At 39.7% G+C, this 16,566-nt stretch overlaps 1 protein-coding gene across 2 annotated transcripts in view; it reads left to right on the top strand.

Annotated features, from left to right (window-relative positions):
• The window catches only part of lrrc4ba (leucine rich repeat containing 4Ba), a 52,768-nt gene that overhangs the window by 23,439 nt on the left and 12,763 nt on the right, over positions 1–16,566 (top strand). The window contains exons 3-4 of one of the 2 annotated variants that reach the window (XR_014603225.1): positions 841–1,345; positions 4,398–8,272. Coding sequence is in view for 1 of the 2 variants with exons in the window: in XM_084089348.1 (XP_083945474.1) it covers positions 1,100–1,345; positions 4,398–6,350 (2,199 nt within the window). In the remaining variant the exon portion in view is untranslated. Of the gene's footprint in view, positions 1–840; positions 1,346–4,397; positions 8,564–16,566 lie in introns of those variants that run through there. The other variant, XM_084089348.1, reaches the window with a different exon arrangement.

Genomic DNA, 16,566 nt, shown 5'->3' with positions numbered 1-16,566 from the left:
TGATCAATGAGTTCCTAAATGAAATACAAAACCTGTCCTAATTGAAAGAAAACAAATTGACAAAAAGATTGAATCCAATATTTGGTGATAATAGAGCATAACAAGAGATTTATAAGCTATTTTTCTATAGGCTGGTCATTTTGGACCGGGAACACCACAAGTTTAACAAGGTGGGAAAAAATCCCCGAAAAGTATAATTGAGATTTTTTCTATTTTTTGAGAAGTAGTCATACCCTGTGTGAGCAAAGTCAGTAAGTTTTAATTCAATGTGATAACATTATCTAACATTTTTGGGGAAAAGAATATCCTCTCCGGGTCAAAATGACTTACACAACATAAGGGCTAAAGCGTTTATATATATATATATATATATATATATATATATATACACACACACACTGCCAAACTCCAGGTGGCAATACATTTGTGAAATATCCTTTATATTATGCTTCCCAGATGTAAACATGAGAAACAAAATTTCAATGGGTCTCAGTGTTTTTATGATAGATGTCATAAATTTGAATTCTAGGGTGTTTTAGGTTGGTTACAGTATACATAACATGAATACCTATCAAGAGGATCATTAATATGCACAGAGAGACAAGAATCCATTACAAATATACAGTAGTTGAGTTTTCCAGATGAGAGAAGGAAACACCTTTAGTCCTTGCATCCCTAAAAACTATTTTTGTCCCTGTCAACTTGATGCATTCATTTTCTTCAACATTCATTTGATTGCAAGTAATTATTATGTGGCATTTTAGCTATTATGCAAACCTTAAATATTTGACTCTGTAAGAGTAACAAAACATGGCTTTTTTCTTTTTCTCTCTTTTGCAGTAAAACATGTATTCATCACAAAGCGGCCTGTCACATTAGAGGCAAATATGACACAACTTATGTAATTGTATCTGGATGAAAAAAAAACAAGGACAAAACACTCCACCAACCAAGGAGACCGAACATTTCGACTGAAAAATGCAGAAGTGACATCCGTTGCGGGAGGAAGCTGCAACATTTAAAGAGACAGCATTCAAGAGCCATTGGAATCAGCCTATCATCCTCTTTGGAATACAGGAAGGGTCATGACCCAGTTGCCATGCGCATCACCACGGTGACCAGCCTTCCTAGTCCCTCCCCCCTCCTCCTCTTATTGGTTCATCTGCTGTTGCGGCTCATCCTCCCAGGCCAAGACGCAGTCGGAGCCGCCTCCACCTGTCCCACGCCGTGCAGTTGTTCTAATCAAGCCAGTCGAGTGATCTGTACAAGACGAAACTTAGAAGAGGTGCCAGACAGTATATCCAACAACACACGATACCTCAACTTACAGGAGAACTCGATACAGGTAAATTCTGACCACAGCATTCTTTTCCCATTAGGCTTTGGGAAAGGATGTTTATGTGTTTGTTTGTTTCTTAGCTTTATTGAGTATCAGTTTCACTAATGTTGCTTGAACACTGAGTTGTGTTTACACTAATGGCTCAGCCTTGCTCAAATATTGAGGTTTCAGTGTGAAGTCAGGCGTTAAGATGACCTACTTTGAGTGTGAAGGTTTAGATTTATTCTCAAGATAACCGCAAATTTACGGCTAACCCTGGCACTGAAAGAGTTAACCAAAAACAAGCCTATTAAAAAAATGAGGAACAATAATGCTTTTCATCAAGCCTCCATTTAAGCATAAAAATTCTGATTTGGTTTGTTGTGTCCTCGAGCCCCACTTGAAATGATTAAAAATCTAAAAATGTTTTAATACCTGAAGGCATCCTAGATTCTTTGGCTTCTTTTTCTTCCATAGCATTTTACCACAAGAGTGCAGCTCTGACAGTTTCCACCCTCCTCTTCAACACCCCCAACCCAGTGTGTTTAACACCCTCCTCCCCTCCCCTGCTCTATATACAGAGGGGATTGTGGCAGTAGGCCAGGAGGAAGCTTCTCGCTGCCCAAGAAAAGCAGTTCTGGCTACATCAGATGCACAGAGACAAATGGTGTCAGAACCCATAGTGTTTATGATGTGTAAATATTCTCTAGTCTTTTCATTACGTTTTAGCAAATGCTAATAAGACTGTTGATATTCTGTTATGACTGTTGTTTACTCTTTAATTTAGTAATTCTTTCTTCACCATTACTAAGATTTACAGTTGCAAGCCATTCTGTTGGGTTTTGAAGGGATAGTTCACCCTTCTGTCATTGTCACTCTCATGTCACTTATAAACTGTATGCTTTTTTTCTGTGGAAAAGGGGAGTTGTTGTTTTTTAGGAATCCTCATGCAGTGATTTGTCTTACAGTTCATAATTACCATTTCTGTTAGGCCGTATGTCCACAAAAGCATTTTTTTTCCCCATGGCTAGCGCATTTTTCCAGTTGTTTTCAATGGGAGCGCCACTTTTTTAAAACGGCAGCAGTGTGAAAAGGCGCTGAGTGTCTATTTCATGCTAAGTGCTAAGCGCTCTGCGATTTTTACCGGTCGCCAAGAGTTGAAGAATCTTCAACTTTGGGTAAAACGCAGTGCTCATCTCTGTCACTTTTTACCCAGCCGTCCAGTTACTGTGGAAGGGGTGTAGGGGACAGATTTCACACTGACCAGCCACCACATCCTGCTTGTACAACTATGACAAACAACAACAACAAGCACATCTCTTCATCCAAAACTAGTGCCAGAGCAAGAACGTTACATTGTGTTGACATCTTTATATTCAGAAACAAACTATCTGTGAAACCAGATACTAGTAACTGTTCCGCGGATAATCCACATATAGCATCTCAAACTGAAAAAAAATGCTTTGCCACCAAAGCGTTCTAACTGTGCGTTCAACGGCGAGCTCCGGCGAGGGTGGCGTGGCGCGTCTTGGACGGTGAGAGCGGCGAGGAGAGTTGAAGTCAGGTCAACTTTATGGTAATAAGCTATGACACGGTTCGGCGGCAACCAATCAGAATGTAGAAGTCTGAGAGGATTCCAGAGAACGCAATCCTGTAAACATTGGTTCCGACCATATTAGTTCCCAAGCAAAATGGAGGAGAAGTTAATTATTTCTGTTGCGGGTTTCCCATTGTTGTATGACTTGTAAGCCGCGCAACACTATTTATAGGCAACATTTTCGCGCTAGAATGCTTGTTTTTCAGCGGGAATGCAATTCATTTGCTCAAAACAACACCGATTTTGACCAATTGCATTAAGGCTACAACCAGGAAAGTTATTGTAATGTAAACTGCACACAAATCAATGTTAATGTTAATTAAAGACCAAGTCTAGTAAACGTCCTATGCATGTTGAAATTAGACTCGCAGTTGACCATGAACACAAAAGCCACACCACACAAATGGAATTTGTTTATTTCGTTAGCAAAGTAACTATAATTAAGTTCTTTCCATAGGTCATTTTCTTATGTTAACATTTAAAAGATTTCATGAGGTTAACTTATACCCTACGTGTGGCCAGTCTGCACAAATACTGATCAACATGCTTATTTTCTTTGCGGCCCCTTTAAATAAAGTTTAAAAAAAGATCACGCCTTCGATCTACATCAAAGCATCCCCGAATGCTACAAAGCATCAGAGCGTCCCCGAATCTTTCTCCGGCGTCATTGGCAGATTCGCTCTCGCCGGCGGCGGTGTGAACGTACAGTTAAGCACACACAGCAAGCATTTTCAGAAGAGTGCTGGCGTTTTCAGTTGGCCAAAAAACTCTTTGGTGGACACTCGGGCTTAGGATCCAGAACAACCTATTATAAGCATATTCCATGCAACTCATGTGCTGTTTTCCAAGTCTCCTAAAGCCATATGATAACTGTGCGTGAGAAGAAAAGACTAAAAGTTTTCACAAATTATTCATAATCTTCGTCTCTGAAATGGTGCAAACAACATGTCAGAACTGAACAAGTTTCAAATGCCAGTTCAAATGTGTCAAATTACATTTGAGTGCTGCAGCAAAGGAAGATAAATTGTATTCTGTTCCTTGCACATAGCTGTCATATGGCTTAATTTTAAAGATTAATTTATGTTGTTGTTTTTTTTGTCCTTTCTAGAGATGGAAAAAGTGGCCACTATGAACTGAAAAAAAAAAAAAAAACAGCTTGAAGATTTTTCAAAAATTACCTTTTGTTTTTCATGGATTAAAAATAACAGCATACGGTTTTGGAACAACATGAGGTTGAATAAACAATGACAATTTTTATTTTTGGGTGAACTATCCCTTTAATCTGTTTTTCTTCAAACATTAAGAGTGAATGATAACAACATGCAAAACATTTTATCTTTAAAGCACAACAGTCAGTAATGAATGTACTTTTTTAAACTTTGTCTATGACTTTGTATTTTCTAAAATGTTCATCCTTCACAGGAACAAATTGATCACACATAACTCTAATCCTAAACTTGTACCTGTAATTTTCTCACTTAGGTGATAAAATCAGACACATTCAAACATTTGCGGCACCTGGAGATCCTCCAGCTCTCCAAGAACCAGATTCGTCAAATAGAGGTGGGTGCTTTCAATGGCCTCCCAAACCTCAACACTCTGGAACTGTTCGACAACCGCCTCACACTGGTGCCATCGCAAGCCTTTGAGTACCTCAGCAAGCTGCGAGAACTGTGGTTACGAAACAATCCAATCGAGACCTTACCGGGCTATGCCTTTCATCGCGTCCCCTCGCTGCGACGTCTTGACCTAGGCGAACTCAAAAAGCTGGATTATATATCTGACGCAGCCTTTGTTGGACTCATCAACCTGCGATACCTGAACTTGGGTATGTGTGGCCTGAAGGACATCCCTAACTTAACTCCCCTGGTGCGACTGGAGGAGCTAGAGTTGTCTGGGAACCGTCTGGAAATCATCAGACCTGGATCCTTCCAAGGCCTGGAATCTTTACGCAAACTATGGCTCATGCATTCTCAGATGTCGGTCATCGAGCGCAATGCTTTCGATGATCTCAAGAACCTAGAGGAGCTCAACCTATCCCACAATTCCCTACACTCTTTGCCCCATGACCTTTTCACACCCTTGCAGAAGCTTGAGCGAGTTCATCTCAATCACAACCCTTGGGTTTGCAACTGTGACGTGCTGTGGCTAAGCTGGTGGCTGAAAGAAACCGTGCCGAGCAACACAACCTGCTGTGCACGGTGCCATGCACCACCCTACCTAAAGGGAAAGTACATTGGAGAGCTGGACCAGAGCCATTTCACCTGCTATGCCCCCGTCATAGTGGAGCCGCCCACTGACCTCAATGTGACAGAGGGCATGGCTGCTGAGCTCAAGTGTCGCACTGGTACTTCCATGACTTCTGTGAACTGGATCACACCGAATGGCACCCTAATGACCCATGGCTCCTATCGGGTCAGGATTTCCGTGCTGCATGATGGCACACTGAATTTCACCAATGTAACTCTGCGCGACACTGGCCAATACACCTGCATGGTGACCAACTCAGCTGGGAACACTACGGCAACTGCTGTCCTGAATGTGACCGCAGCAGACGTTAGCGTCAACTACACCTACTTCACCACGGTCACTGTAGAAACTGTGGAGAGTACGGGGGATGAAGAATCTGCATTGCGTGCCATCAACGAGACCATTATCCACATTCCTGGGACGACACCTTCTGGGCACCTCTGGGATAAAGTTGTCCCCACTACTGCCTCTTCTCTCTCAATCCTTGGCTCATCGTCTTCTCCCCGATCAACCAAACCCACTTTCACAGTCCCCATTTCTGAGCCCAACTACCCCTCTGGACTAGACGATGTCATGAAGACTACCAAAATCATCATTGGTTGCTTTGTGGCCATTACCTTCATGGCCGCTGTCATGCTGGTGGTGTTCTACAAGCTGCGGAAGCAGCACCAGTTGCACAAACACCACGGGCCGGCACGAGCCATCGAGATCATTAACGTCGAAGATGAGATCGGAGCGGGAGCGGGCATCCGTGGCAGCGGCATCTCAGGAGGATCCACAGTACCGCAAGGAGGGTCCGGCGGACAGAGCTTGCGACTGCACCACCCTGAAATCGTCAACCTCCCAAACCTTGCACGAGCAGAGCATCTCAACCATTACTACAAGGCCCATCACTTCAACAATAACATGATGGGTCTGGGCCTTGGTGGAGGCTCGGGCGGAGGCCTAAACAATAACAACAACCCTTCGCCCTGCTCCCAGGCCCAGAATATCCCCATCTCTTGCACGCAGGTGCCAGTCTCTGCAGGTAGTACATCATGCTCCATGCCTTCTTCAATGCCTCTGCCGACCCTTGGCATCCACGGGTCACTGAAAGGCCTGATGAGTAAAGGGCAGAACCCACAGATCGAGCCGTTACTATTCAAGAGCGGCTCCAAGGAGAATGTCCAAGAAACCCAGATCTGAAGTTGAGAAAGAGAGGAAGGGAGAAAGGGAGAAAGGTAAATGTACAGATAAGAAATGGAGAAAGAGTATCAGGGAGACAGAAACAGATGAAAGGTATTGGCTGTTCAACCCCTATGGGTATGTTCTCAGGAGTAATGAGAAAGGCAGTCCCAGCATTGTATGAAATATAGCCTACACAAGAATATAAGATACAGCTGTGAAATCACTACAAAGTAAATACGCTGGCAAAGAGTGGGGGAATTTCTAGAAGGAAGAAGGCAACCACACCGCAGTTTAAAATCACAGTCTTTGCCATACTATGATCTGCACGTATCAAGGGGATCATCAGACATCAGCAAACAAAACCACACTTGCCAATACAATATAAATCCATACGTTTTTGTATAATGCAAGATTGATAATTATGTGCCAAACTTGCACCAATCTGTGCCAAAGCAAAATCTTTGCACATCAGCATGTGTACAGACACATTTCAGAAGATGAAAAGATCTGTGCGTATACTTTACACCATCATATACAGATCTCCATCAATAAAGCAGGATGCTACAAAAATCAAAACCATACGCACCATTAGGTAGGAAATGTATATAGAAATACATGAACAACCTTAAGTATTTATGGACACTGACTGAGAACGAAAGATCATGTGTGTAAATGGTTTAGAGAACCGTAAAGCTCAGATGACAAAAATGGATCATTAAAATTTTGTTGAGGTTCGTGGTCCTATGAAGGAAAGATGGATTAGTAGACCAGCACTGTGTTGAGGGCCTGTTTCTTGATGATGATGGACTCAGTTTCTCCCCTTTCTCAAAGGCTGTCACAGTTAAGGGGAAGAGATGAAAAACAAACAAGAACCTAAAGCGCAAAAAGACAATGAAAGATATACAAATTTTAAGAGAATATATAAACTATGAAAGTATACATGATATATAAATATATTTTCATTCAGAGAAATAAATTATGAAGAATCTTTACATTTTTCTGACTGAAGCCACGGCTTTTGAAGAATTAGCAGCTGCTGTTGTAGCGCTTTGTCACTGATAATTCCTTTCTCTGCATAAAAACAAAAATGCGTCTTAAACTGGTATACCCTCGTGGGACTTAAGGGCATCGTGAGGAGACAGAGGGACAGGGATGGATATTCTGGAAATTGTGTTTGATTTCAGATACTTTGGCTTTGTTTTAAGTCTTAAAAGGTTTCTCTTTCCTGTTCTATCAGGGTTATTGAGAAGAGGTCATTTTAATTCACATTATAACTACTGTTTGATTCCGCAGGCCTTTGAGATCTAAATTGGGTCGATATCAGTTATCAAGACAATAATGATGATACTATGTAATGCAATGAAACAAAATACTGTAAAAGTTTATCTACATGCTGCTATAATGAGAAAAGGCGTTTTTTTGTGGGACATTTTAGCGAACTCCGATTTGAAAACTGAATAAAAAGAGGCTCCTGTTGACATTACATTACTACTACTATCATCATTATTGAGAAACATCAAGTGTCAAAAGCATAGCAGATTTGTTTAGTTTCATTGTTTTTACCTAGAGGTGATGTTTGTGTAAAAAGTGGTTGTCGCCACAGCTGATAATCCCCTCAGTTAAGCTGGAATAGCAGTGGACCTACTGACAATGACAACGATTTGCTTGAAGCACCACAAAGCCACAACAACAAATCCAAACAAGGAAATGGATGGGCCTTAAAATGGCCCCCTCAATGGCCTGTCCCCTTTGTTTTGTACAAGACAAAAACTTTACCAGGACCCTGCTTTTTTGCCAATGTGATTTGAAGGAGATTCAGAACAGAACACAAACTCTGGTGAATACTGCAGGGGTAAATGGATTATTTCAAACACTGTGTCCAGACATGTGGACGGCACTACTGTTTGAGCAGAAAGCCAACGGAGGATAGCTTTTGAAAGGTAAGCGAAAACCCACTCAGTGAACGAGATTGGAGTTTGGAAAGCTTTTTTTTAATGAAAAAGGACAAATAAATGACAACTATAGAAACTTATAGAGCTCTTTTAAAACAAAACTACTATGATAATAAGTGTCTTTCATTATTTGTTTTTATCTAGTTTCATTTCATTTTGTTTTTTTCTTTTTCAAAATCAAGTGTTATCTTAATTGTAATATTGTTATTGTTATTATAATTAGCTAATATTACATTTGTTATAATTATGAAAAATGTTCTGTTAGCAAAAGTCACTACGAAATTTAAAAAAAATTATATATATATATACACACATATATATATATATATATATATATATATATGGCACACAAAATGGCAACTGAAATCGTGAAACTTGGTGGCATTGATTTGTTCTATGTTTGTGTCTTTTCTTTTTCTCATGTATTTGAGGTACCACTGTATGTAACCCTTGGAGCTTATATACAGTTTGGAGAAAGTTCTCCCGAGATGCAGACAGAATGTGATTTGGCTGGTGGTAGCGTTCTTCTCTGCAGAGAAAGAAATGAGAGAGAGAGAGAGAGAGAGGAAAGAGAGACTGAGTTTCTAATACACGCTTGTTCTCAGAATGTCACCCATTATCAGTGCCGAGAAGTGCGACTGTGCCATGTCAACACCCTGTTGCCACGGCAACACGCCTTCGCACTAATGTGCCAAACACTGTCAGAGCCAGGGTGCCATCTTTGTGGGTCCCTGTGCCTGTGTTTGTCAAACCTTGTTAGCCTACAACACGTACAAACATCCACACGTGACACAATTGTCATCCGACATATTGGCGCACCCATACTCTGGCACAGTGTCCCAACTGGTTCCTATGGTGAGGTTTCCCTGGCAACTGTTGCTGCTGCGACGGTCCCCATCACCGCGTTCAGGTCTCAGATGCAAATGCGAGGACAGAGGCAGTATAGGACGCCATTTACGAGGACATAACAGTGTTCTTAAATTGGAAATTAGCATATTTGCAGCACACTGCATATCAATAAACCTCCTTACCATTGACATTCATGAACCTTGAGTAGCAGTCATCAAGATGCCCATATCTAACACGCCATTGATCTTCCATAGGCACATCATCCCCTACTCTTGAAATTATCATATTCTCCCTCTCATGACGACAATATGCATATGTTCATTTGCTTCTTGGGTGAATTACGTACACATCTGTTTGCGTGTGTGTGTGTGTGCATGTGAATGTACCAGACACAGTAATCGTATTACATTTGTGCTTAAGGCATATGCTTTCTTTCCAAAGCAACTTACAAGAAAGTATTGCCAAGCAGATTGGTAGTGGGACAGGGCAGAGACTGTTATAACATATCACATATCTCATGATCTCCACCTAGCCTGCAACCTCAGATATCTCTCGCTTCCTGAAGTCTTTATGAAGCATGCGAATGCTGTGACAAAGGTAGGAAGACAGGAGCCCTCTCTCTCCCTCGTAGCACTGCGGTATCTGAGTCACAGGGCCCAAAACACACACACTCGTACACATGAAGCCGACGAATCTCAGCTCTCTCATAAACACGCTTGGCAGAGAAATACCCTGCTCACCAGCTGGTTTAGGACTTATGCAAAGTGCACCAGAGAATGTGGTGTTGCGGGTTTTGGCTTAACCATGTGTCTGTGTGAGTGTATGTATGACAACTTTGGAAATGGCCCTTTCAGCTTTTGTAAGCTTATTTGACGACATCCAAGTATTTCGATCATTGTTTTTCATTGATTTAATTTTCTTTGCCCTCTGTGTGTGTGTGAGAGAGAGCGAGTTTGCGATGTGTGTTTTACAGTAAGAGACTCTGTTCTCGTTGTCATTGCAGTGTGTTTGAGCGCGCACGTGGTGAGCTTGTGTATGCATGTTTGTGACATCTGTGTTTTTTTTGCATTAAGAGACGGCGAGAGTCAGACATCCATTTTCAAATCCCCGCTTTAAATCACTTTAGCATATTTTCCAATGCTTCAGGCTTGTGTATGATCTTCTGAATGATGCTCTTAGCCAGAATGGAGAAAAACATCAGTTGTGGATTTTCTTTCTTTTTCCCCCTCCTAAATACCCCAATCGAGAAGTCAGGGGCCAGTCGTGCCAATTTCCTACCGGGTGAAACGGTGGGAGGTACTTCCCTAGTAGTGGTCGTGATACATAATTCAGAAATTCAGACGTGTGGCGATGGTCCCCGTTTTTTTGTGTTAAATCTGCAGTCACGCTCAGGCTTTGACAGACAAATCTAGGACAACTTTTGCTTTTGGGTGTGGGGGGTAAATATCTTATTCCAGCTTTAACTAAAAAGTTTGTATTTGGTAATTTGCACTTTGGTCCTGGATTCATCAGCAGAAGATCTATAGCCTTCTGAGATTGGTCTCTGAGATGTGACAGTCTGAGCCAAAAAACCAAGTAGAACACACAAACAACTAGCTTCTACTCACTTGAGAGTGCATCGCTAGAATATCAATTACATCTAAGTTAAAAATCATACTTCAGCCCTACTGCTGGTGGAAGCTGTAGTGACGGTCCGTTTCTAAAGCAGCTGCGAGGGATGCAGTCATTCTTCACGTATTGCACTGCTTCATTGTAATTGTCAGGGCTAGACAGAACAGACAAATCTTTCATGGCAGGGTGTGGATGTAACTTGTGTTCCTAACAAATACAATTTTTACCACAGTTCCACAGCCCGTCACGGCGCACTGACACGATGCTCCCAATTGTGAGGCTGGCTTAAAAAAAAAAAAAAGAAAAATGTGCAATGAAAAAACTCATTCACACTTTTTTGCTTGTCAGGAAAATGGAATATTTAGAATTTTTTTATAGTTCAAGACTTTTTAGAAAATATATCAGTATGTGGTAAAATGTCTAAAGTTTATTTTTCTTACCCAACTAGCAAGTTTATATATATATATATATATATATATATATATATATATATATATATATAGTACCGTATATAATCATATCTGTAATGCAGAGCTGAATTTTCATCATGAAAATAATTTTTATATTATTTTTAATTATTAATAAATAATTGTATTATTTATAAAATAATAATTTTAATATTTTAAAGTAAAAAAAAAAAACACATTATTTTAAATTTTAATAATATTTCACAATATTACTGTTTTTTTCTGTATTTTTGATCAAGTACAGGCTTGATGAGCATAAGAGACTTCTTTCAAAAACATTAAAAATAGTAACGAAGAAGACCTTAGATGCAAAAAGTCTGTCTGACATTTATCTTATAAATGAGCATTTTTTTCAGGCTCATATGTTTAGGTTTTGTAATTTCACTGAAAATGTTATTAGTCAGTTATTGAGATGCCATATTTAAAAATAAATTCACTGATAAGAGTAAAATTAAAAACATAAACATGCTCATTTAAAATAAAATGATCAGACGGACTTAGAGGTTTTTTTGTCTAGTCTTAATACACAATACTGTTCAAAAGTTTGGGGTCAATATTATTTAAAAGCAAAATAAGAAAGTAATACTTTGAATTAGCAAGGATGCATCGAATTGACAGTAAATACATTTATATTGTAACAATATATTTCAAATAAATGAACTTTCTATTCATAAACGAATCCTGAAAAAAGCATCATGGTTTCGACAAAAAAATTCAGCAGCACAACATAAGAAATGTTTCTTGAGCACCAAATCAGCATGTTAGATTGATTTCTGAAGGATCAAGTGACTGAAGACTGGAGTAATGATGCTGAAAATTCAGTTTTGTCATCGCAGGAATAATATATTCTCTAAAAACTAAATCTTGAAAATAAACATGCATTTTTAACTTGATCGTCTTTTTATGGCCTACACTGACAGACTTCATATTGAATTCTGTGTTATTATTGTGATTACTATTATTTGCTGGTCAGTGCACACAAAACTATAGTCTGCTTTAATGTCGAGGGTGAAAGAGAGAGAGAGAGAGAACCAGTGTTGTTCAACCCTGAAAACTTATTTAGCCCCTGAGATTGAGTGTGCGTGACAGATTTGGAATTGAGCATTATAGCTGCTCGAGTGTGTGTGTGTGTGGCAAAAATCACACATGATTTATCGTGTTAGGGAGCGTGTGTATGGTTTGTTTGAGCGTGCCTCGTTTGCCATTGTAGATGTTGTGTGGGTTCCTTGATACCCATCAGGACATTTATGTGCGCTTGTGTGTGTTTGAGGGGTTTTATGAAGAGAATGAGATCAGTTGTTCACGGCGTCTCTTTGCGTCATCACACTGGTCTGTACAAGAGCCCGCAGCAGCTTGTCAAACACTGATTGCCGCTGAGCACACACAAAACACCAATGCAAGACTGTATCCTAGACCCTCACCTTAGTCAATAAAGAGTGCTTTTACCCGCCTCCTCCCTCGAACGCACACATGCACCTACAGACAGAGATAATCAGCCTACATGTGACACCTCACACTCGGAAACCGCATCATGTCTTCTGTGGGATTTCACACAGTTTGTGCCTTAATGTAATCCTCCATGGTACAAGCTTCTCAAATGTCACTGTCATTTTTGATTGGATGCCACTTGACTGGCTGGTAAATGCACATGGGCCAGACATGTTGTGTGTATACTGTGCTTCTACATGTCTGCAGTAATATCCGTCCTAGGTCTGGTTTAAGAGACTGCGGGTTGTAGCTTGACTTTGCCTGCTTTGAACTGATGGTGGTCGTGTGGCTGATTATCATCCTGTTTTGTGTGTATGTGTTTCCTGGAAACATCAGAAAGACAAGTTTTGAGATATTGACTCCTTTAAAGCAATAGGTTTCGCAAAGGCTATGAAGATAAAGTTAAAGTTGAGTGTGTTTGCTAATGGGAATGACTTACATTGCTAAATTCAGTTCACATAGATTATTTCATAGGACAAATCCCTTACAATATTGCTTTTTCAATCCTGTGTTTACTCCCACAATGCTCTGTGGTTTAGAGACACTGTGATGTGTTCTGCTCCTCTGGTTTAGAAAGTCTTGCAACTTTTGACTGCAAAATATCACTTTCTTTACCAGTATTTTTTGTTGTTTTCACTTTAGATGCTTAAAACATGGGGTTTTGATGGCAAGGATCATCAAATACGACCGCTTTCCTAAAAGAAAAAATAAATAAAGGCATTTTCATGTATTTACTGTCTGAGAAAAATATTAAGTGTGATATTATAAAGACATCAAAATAATAAGTTAAATAATTAGCTTTTATATTCTCATTTTACTAAAGTAAATTGTTAAAAAGTATTATCTGGAAAACTGCTGTCAATGAATGAAATAAAAAATCTGAATAAAATAATCTGTAATCTTAATTATTTCATTATTTCTGACTAGTCTTTAAAAAAACAGAATCAAACAGTGTTACGATCGTGAATGTAAAAATAATAACATTGATGGTTATGTTAAACATATTTCATTGGATTTCATATATTCAGTGCATGGACCCCAGTTTAAACCCCCTTGCATAAAATATTAAGATTTGTGTTCAAAGAATACACATGAATAAAGGTTTTTTCTGTTTTTAGGCATAAATATAACAAATGAGGTTTAGGTTTAAACAAACAAAAAATGCCAACAGGGTAAGAAAAATAAACTTTAATTAATTCAAGGTATATTCTCTTAAAGATCTTGATACCTTAAGCAATTTTGCTGCTGAAGTAGCAAAATCCTCTTGTTTTTCATTATAAATATCTAAACACCCTTACAACAAGACAAAAATACTAGATTATTTTGCAGCGTAGGGTTGTGTAAATGTGTGACGGTGTCGTGAACGAGTCGGCCCTGTTAAAACCGCTGAAGCAGCATCTTGGTTCCTCTCTGAGGATAAACTCTCAGTTGAGTTTCAGACCGTGCCTTTTGCCGCTCTTCAACCTCCAACACAGTTACTGTTTATGGTTTTTGGGCATCGTAATGGCTGTGTGATGTTTGTTTGAATTAAGTTGAATATTAGAGAAGCAGTCCACTGGAAAAACGTTGAAGTGGACAGTGTCCAGCCAGCCTGTGAAGGAGCAATGAGCTGTGACCCCATCACCTTATGATGAACCCGCTCATGCTGTGATGCCATGAAGCTAAAGCTGCAAGAGAACCTGGTCTGGGTTCTCGGGGTCAGAGCGCTCGTGCTTTCTGAGACTTGAGTGAACTGAAGGATCTGAATGTGACCCAGTTACGGAACGCAGAACAAGATTTGCAGAAGAGGCGAAACAAAAGTGTCCCATTATCTCAGCACAATAAAACTCACACACACTGATTTTGGTGCAATAACTTTAAAAGGCACAGAGCGGCATAACAGTAAACATTTATCAATATGAAATAAAGCGTAACTAGAATTATTGATTTCACTTTAAACTTCTCCCCCCTTTTGTCAGCTTTCAAGCTTTTGATTTATGTTCACGGAGCAGTCATTTTTGTTAAACAATTTCCTTTCTATCCTTCCCCAGTGGGGTTTTCCCAAAACCCAGAACACTGAAGATGATTAGACAACATTTCGTGTTCTAGCCCAGAGATTTCAGGAACCCTCAAATATGAAGATCACTTTAATACAATATAAAGGCAGCTATTCATTTTAACCCATTTTTATTGTGTGTTTCCAAAAATAAATAATTGCTATTTTATTATTCAGCACAAAAGCGAGCCATTTCCCGAGATTGCACGAGACTTCATTATACGCTATAGAAGTATTTGGGCTACAAACTAGTGTATTTATGATTACGATAAATTAAAATAACATGTTAACAAATACCACTTTGCAATATCGAGCTGCGTAACGGATTGTTTTTGTACAGATAAAAATTACACCCAATGCTAATGGACTTTTTAAAGGTTTTGAACTTGTGAGCTCTTTCACCGAGGTCAAAAATCATCCACTGGAACTAGGGCTAAAATCAAGGTTGAAGTTATAAACTCACACTTATTTGCTAATTCTGCTGATAAATCTATGACAAAGAACAAGATCAGGAGAGAAAATAGAGGGAGCGATGAGATGAGATGAGGCTGGCTGTCATAGGACGTTCTGACATGTCTTGTCACTAGTCATCATGTCTTATTTGAGCGTTTGTGCGTGTAGGCATGTCTGCGCCAATGACTTTGTGAACTAAGTAAGAAAGGTGTTCGTACATCTACCAAACAATGAGCGTGTGGGCATATAGGAGTCTGCGTTTGTATGACGTGTGTGAATGTGTGTATACTCATACTGTATGTTGTAGGTGTCTGCGTGAACATTCTGGGTGTTTGCTCAATGACAGCCAGCATGTGGACGTCCGTCCGTCTGCCAGATTGAGTCATGTGTGTCTCGGTGCAAGCGTTTGTCTATGGGACATCGCTATCCTTGTATGTCAAGCGTTGCTGTGGGCTGTGATGACCTCACTGTTATAACCTGCAGGAATGAGAGGCGCACTGCTGACATCACTACGCTCTCTCCTTTTCTCACCCTCTTCCTCCTTCCCTACATCTATATCTCCTGACATGCGGAGAACACATCAGACCTTTTTGTTCTGAGTCACTGACTTACAGAGAAAGAAAATAAGAGTAAGAGGAGATGTTCATTCAGCCCTTTAAAGGGATAATTTACCCAGAAATGTAAGTTATGTCATCAGTTATTTAACCTCAGGTTGTTCCAAACCTGTATGACTTTCTTTCTTCTGCTGAACACAAAAGGTGAATTTTCGAGACATTCTTTTGAATTGAATGAAACTGAGGCTGTAAAGGGGGCTGTAAAGCTTCCAAAAATATGCAAAAGCACCATAAAAGTGGTCCATTTGACTCATGCGCTGCAATCCAAGTCTTCTGAAACCATATGATACAGTAGTTGTGTGTGACGAGCAGTTTGAAATTTAAGTTGCTATTCACTGATAATGTTCCTCCAGTGAGCCGTTAACCGTTACGACCGGGTCATCAAGTCAGTGAGCTGAACTAAAGCACTGAAACAGGCTGAACCATTGAGAAAGAAAAGAACTGAATCAGTCTGAATCATTCCGAGTGGTTTTGTGAACTGGAGCAAATAATTCAGTGAAGAGATCTTGCACATGAATGATTCAAATTGAATAATGTTTTAAATTTCAGCCAATTTCTAACACAAAGCTTCAGAAGATGAAATATACCACGAGAGTCATAAGGACCACTGTGCTTTTTCACATTTTGGAGCTCGAATCCTGATTCACTTGTGAAAATATGGCCAGAAAATTCTTCAAAAATCCCCCTTTTGGGAATCAATTCATATTGGTTTGGGACGTCAGTGTGAGTAATTTATAACATTATTTAACGATCGCTTAATTCCTT

This window comes from Abramis brama, assembly GCF_963993115.1.
Source record: "Abramis brama genome assembly, chromosome: 1".
Classification (NCBI taxonomy): domain Eukaryota; kingdom Metazoa; phylum Chordata; class Actinopteri; order Cypriniformes; family Leuciscidae; genus Abramis; species Abramis brama.
This window is presented reverse-complemented; position numbering and strand designations above follow the sequence as displayed.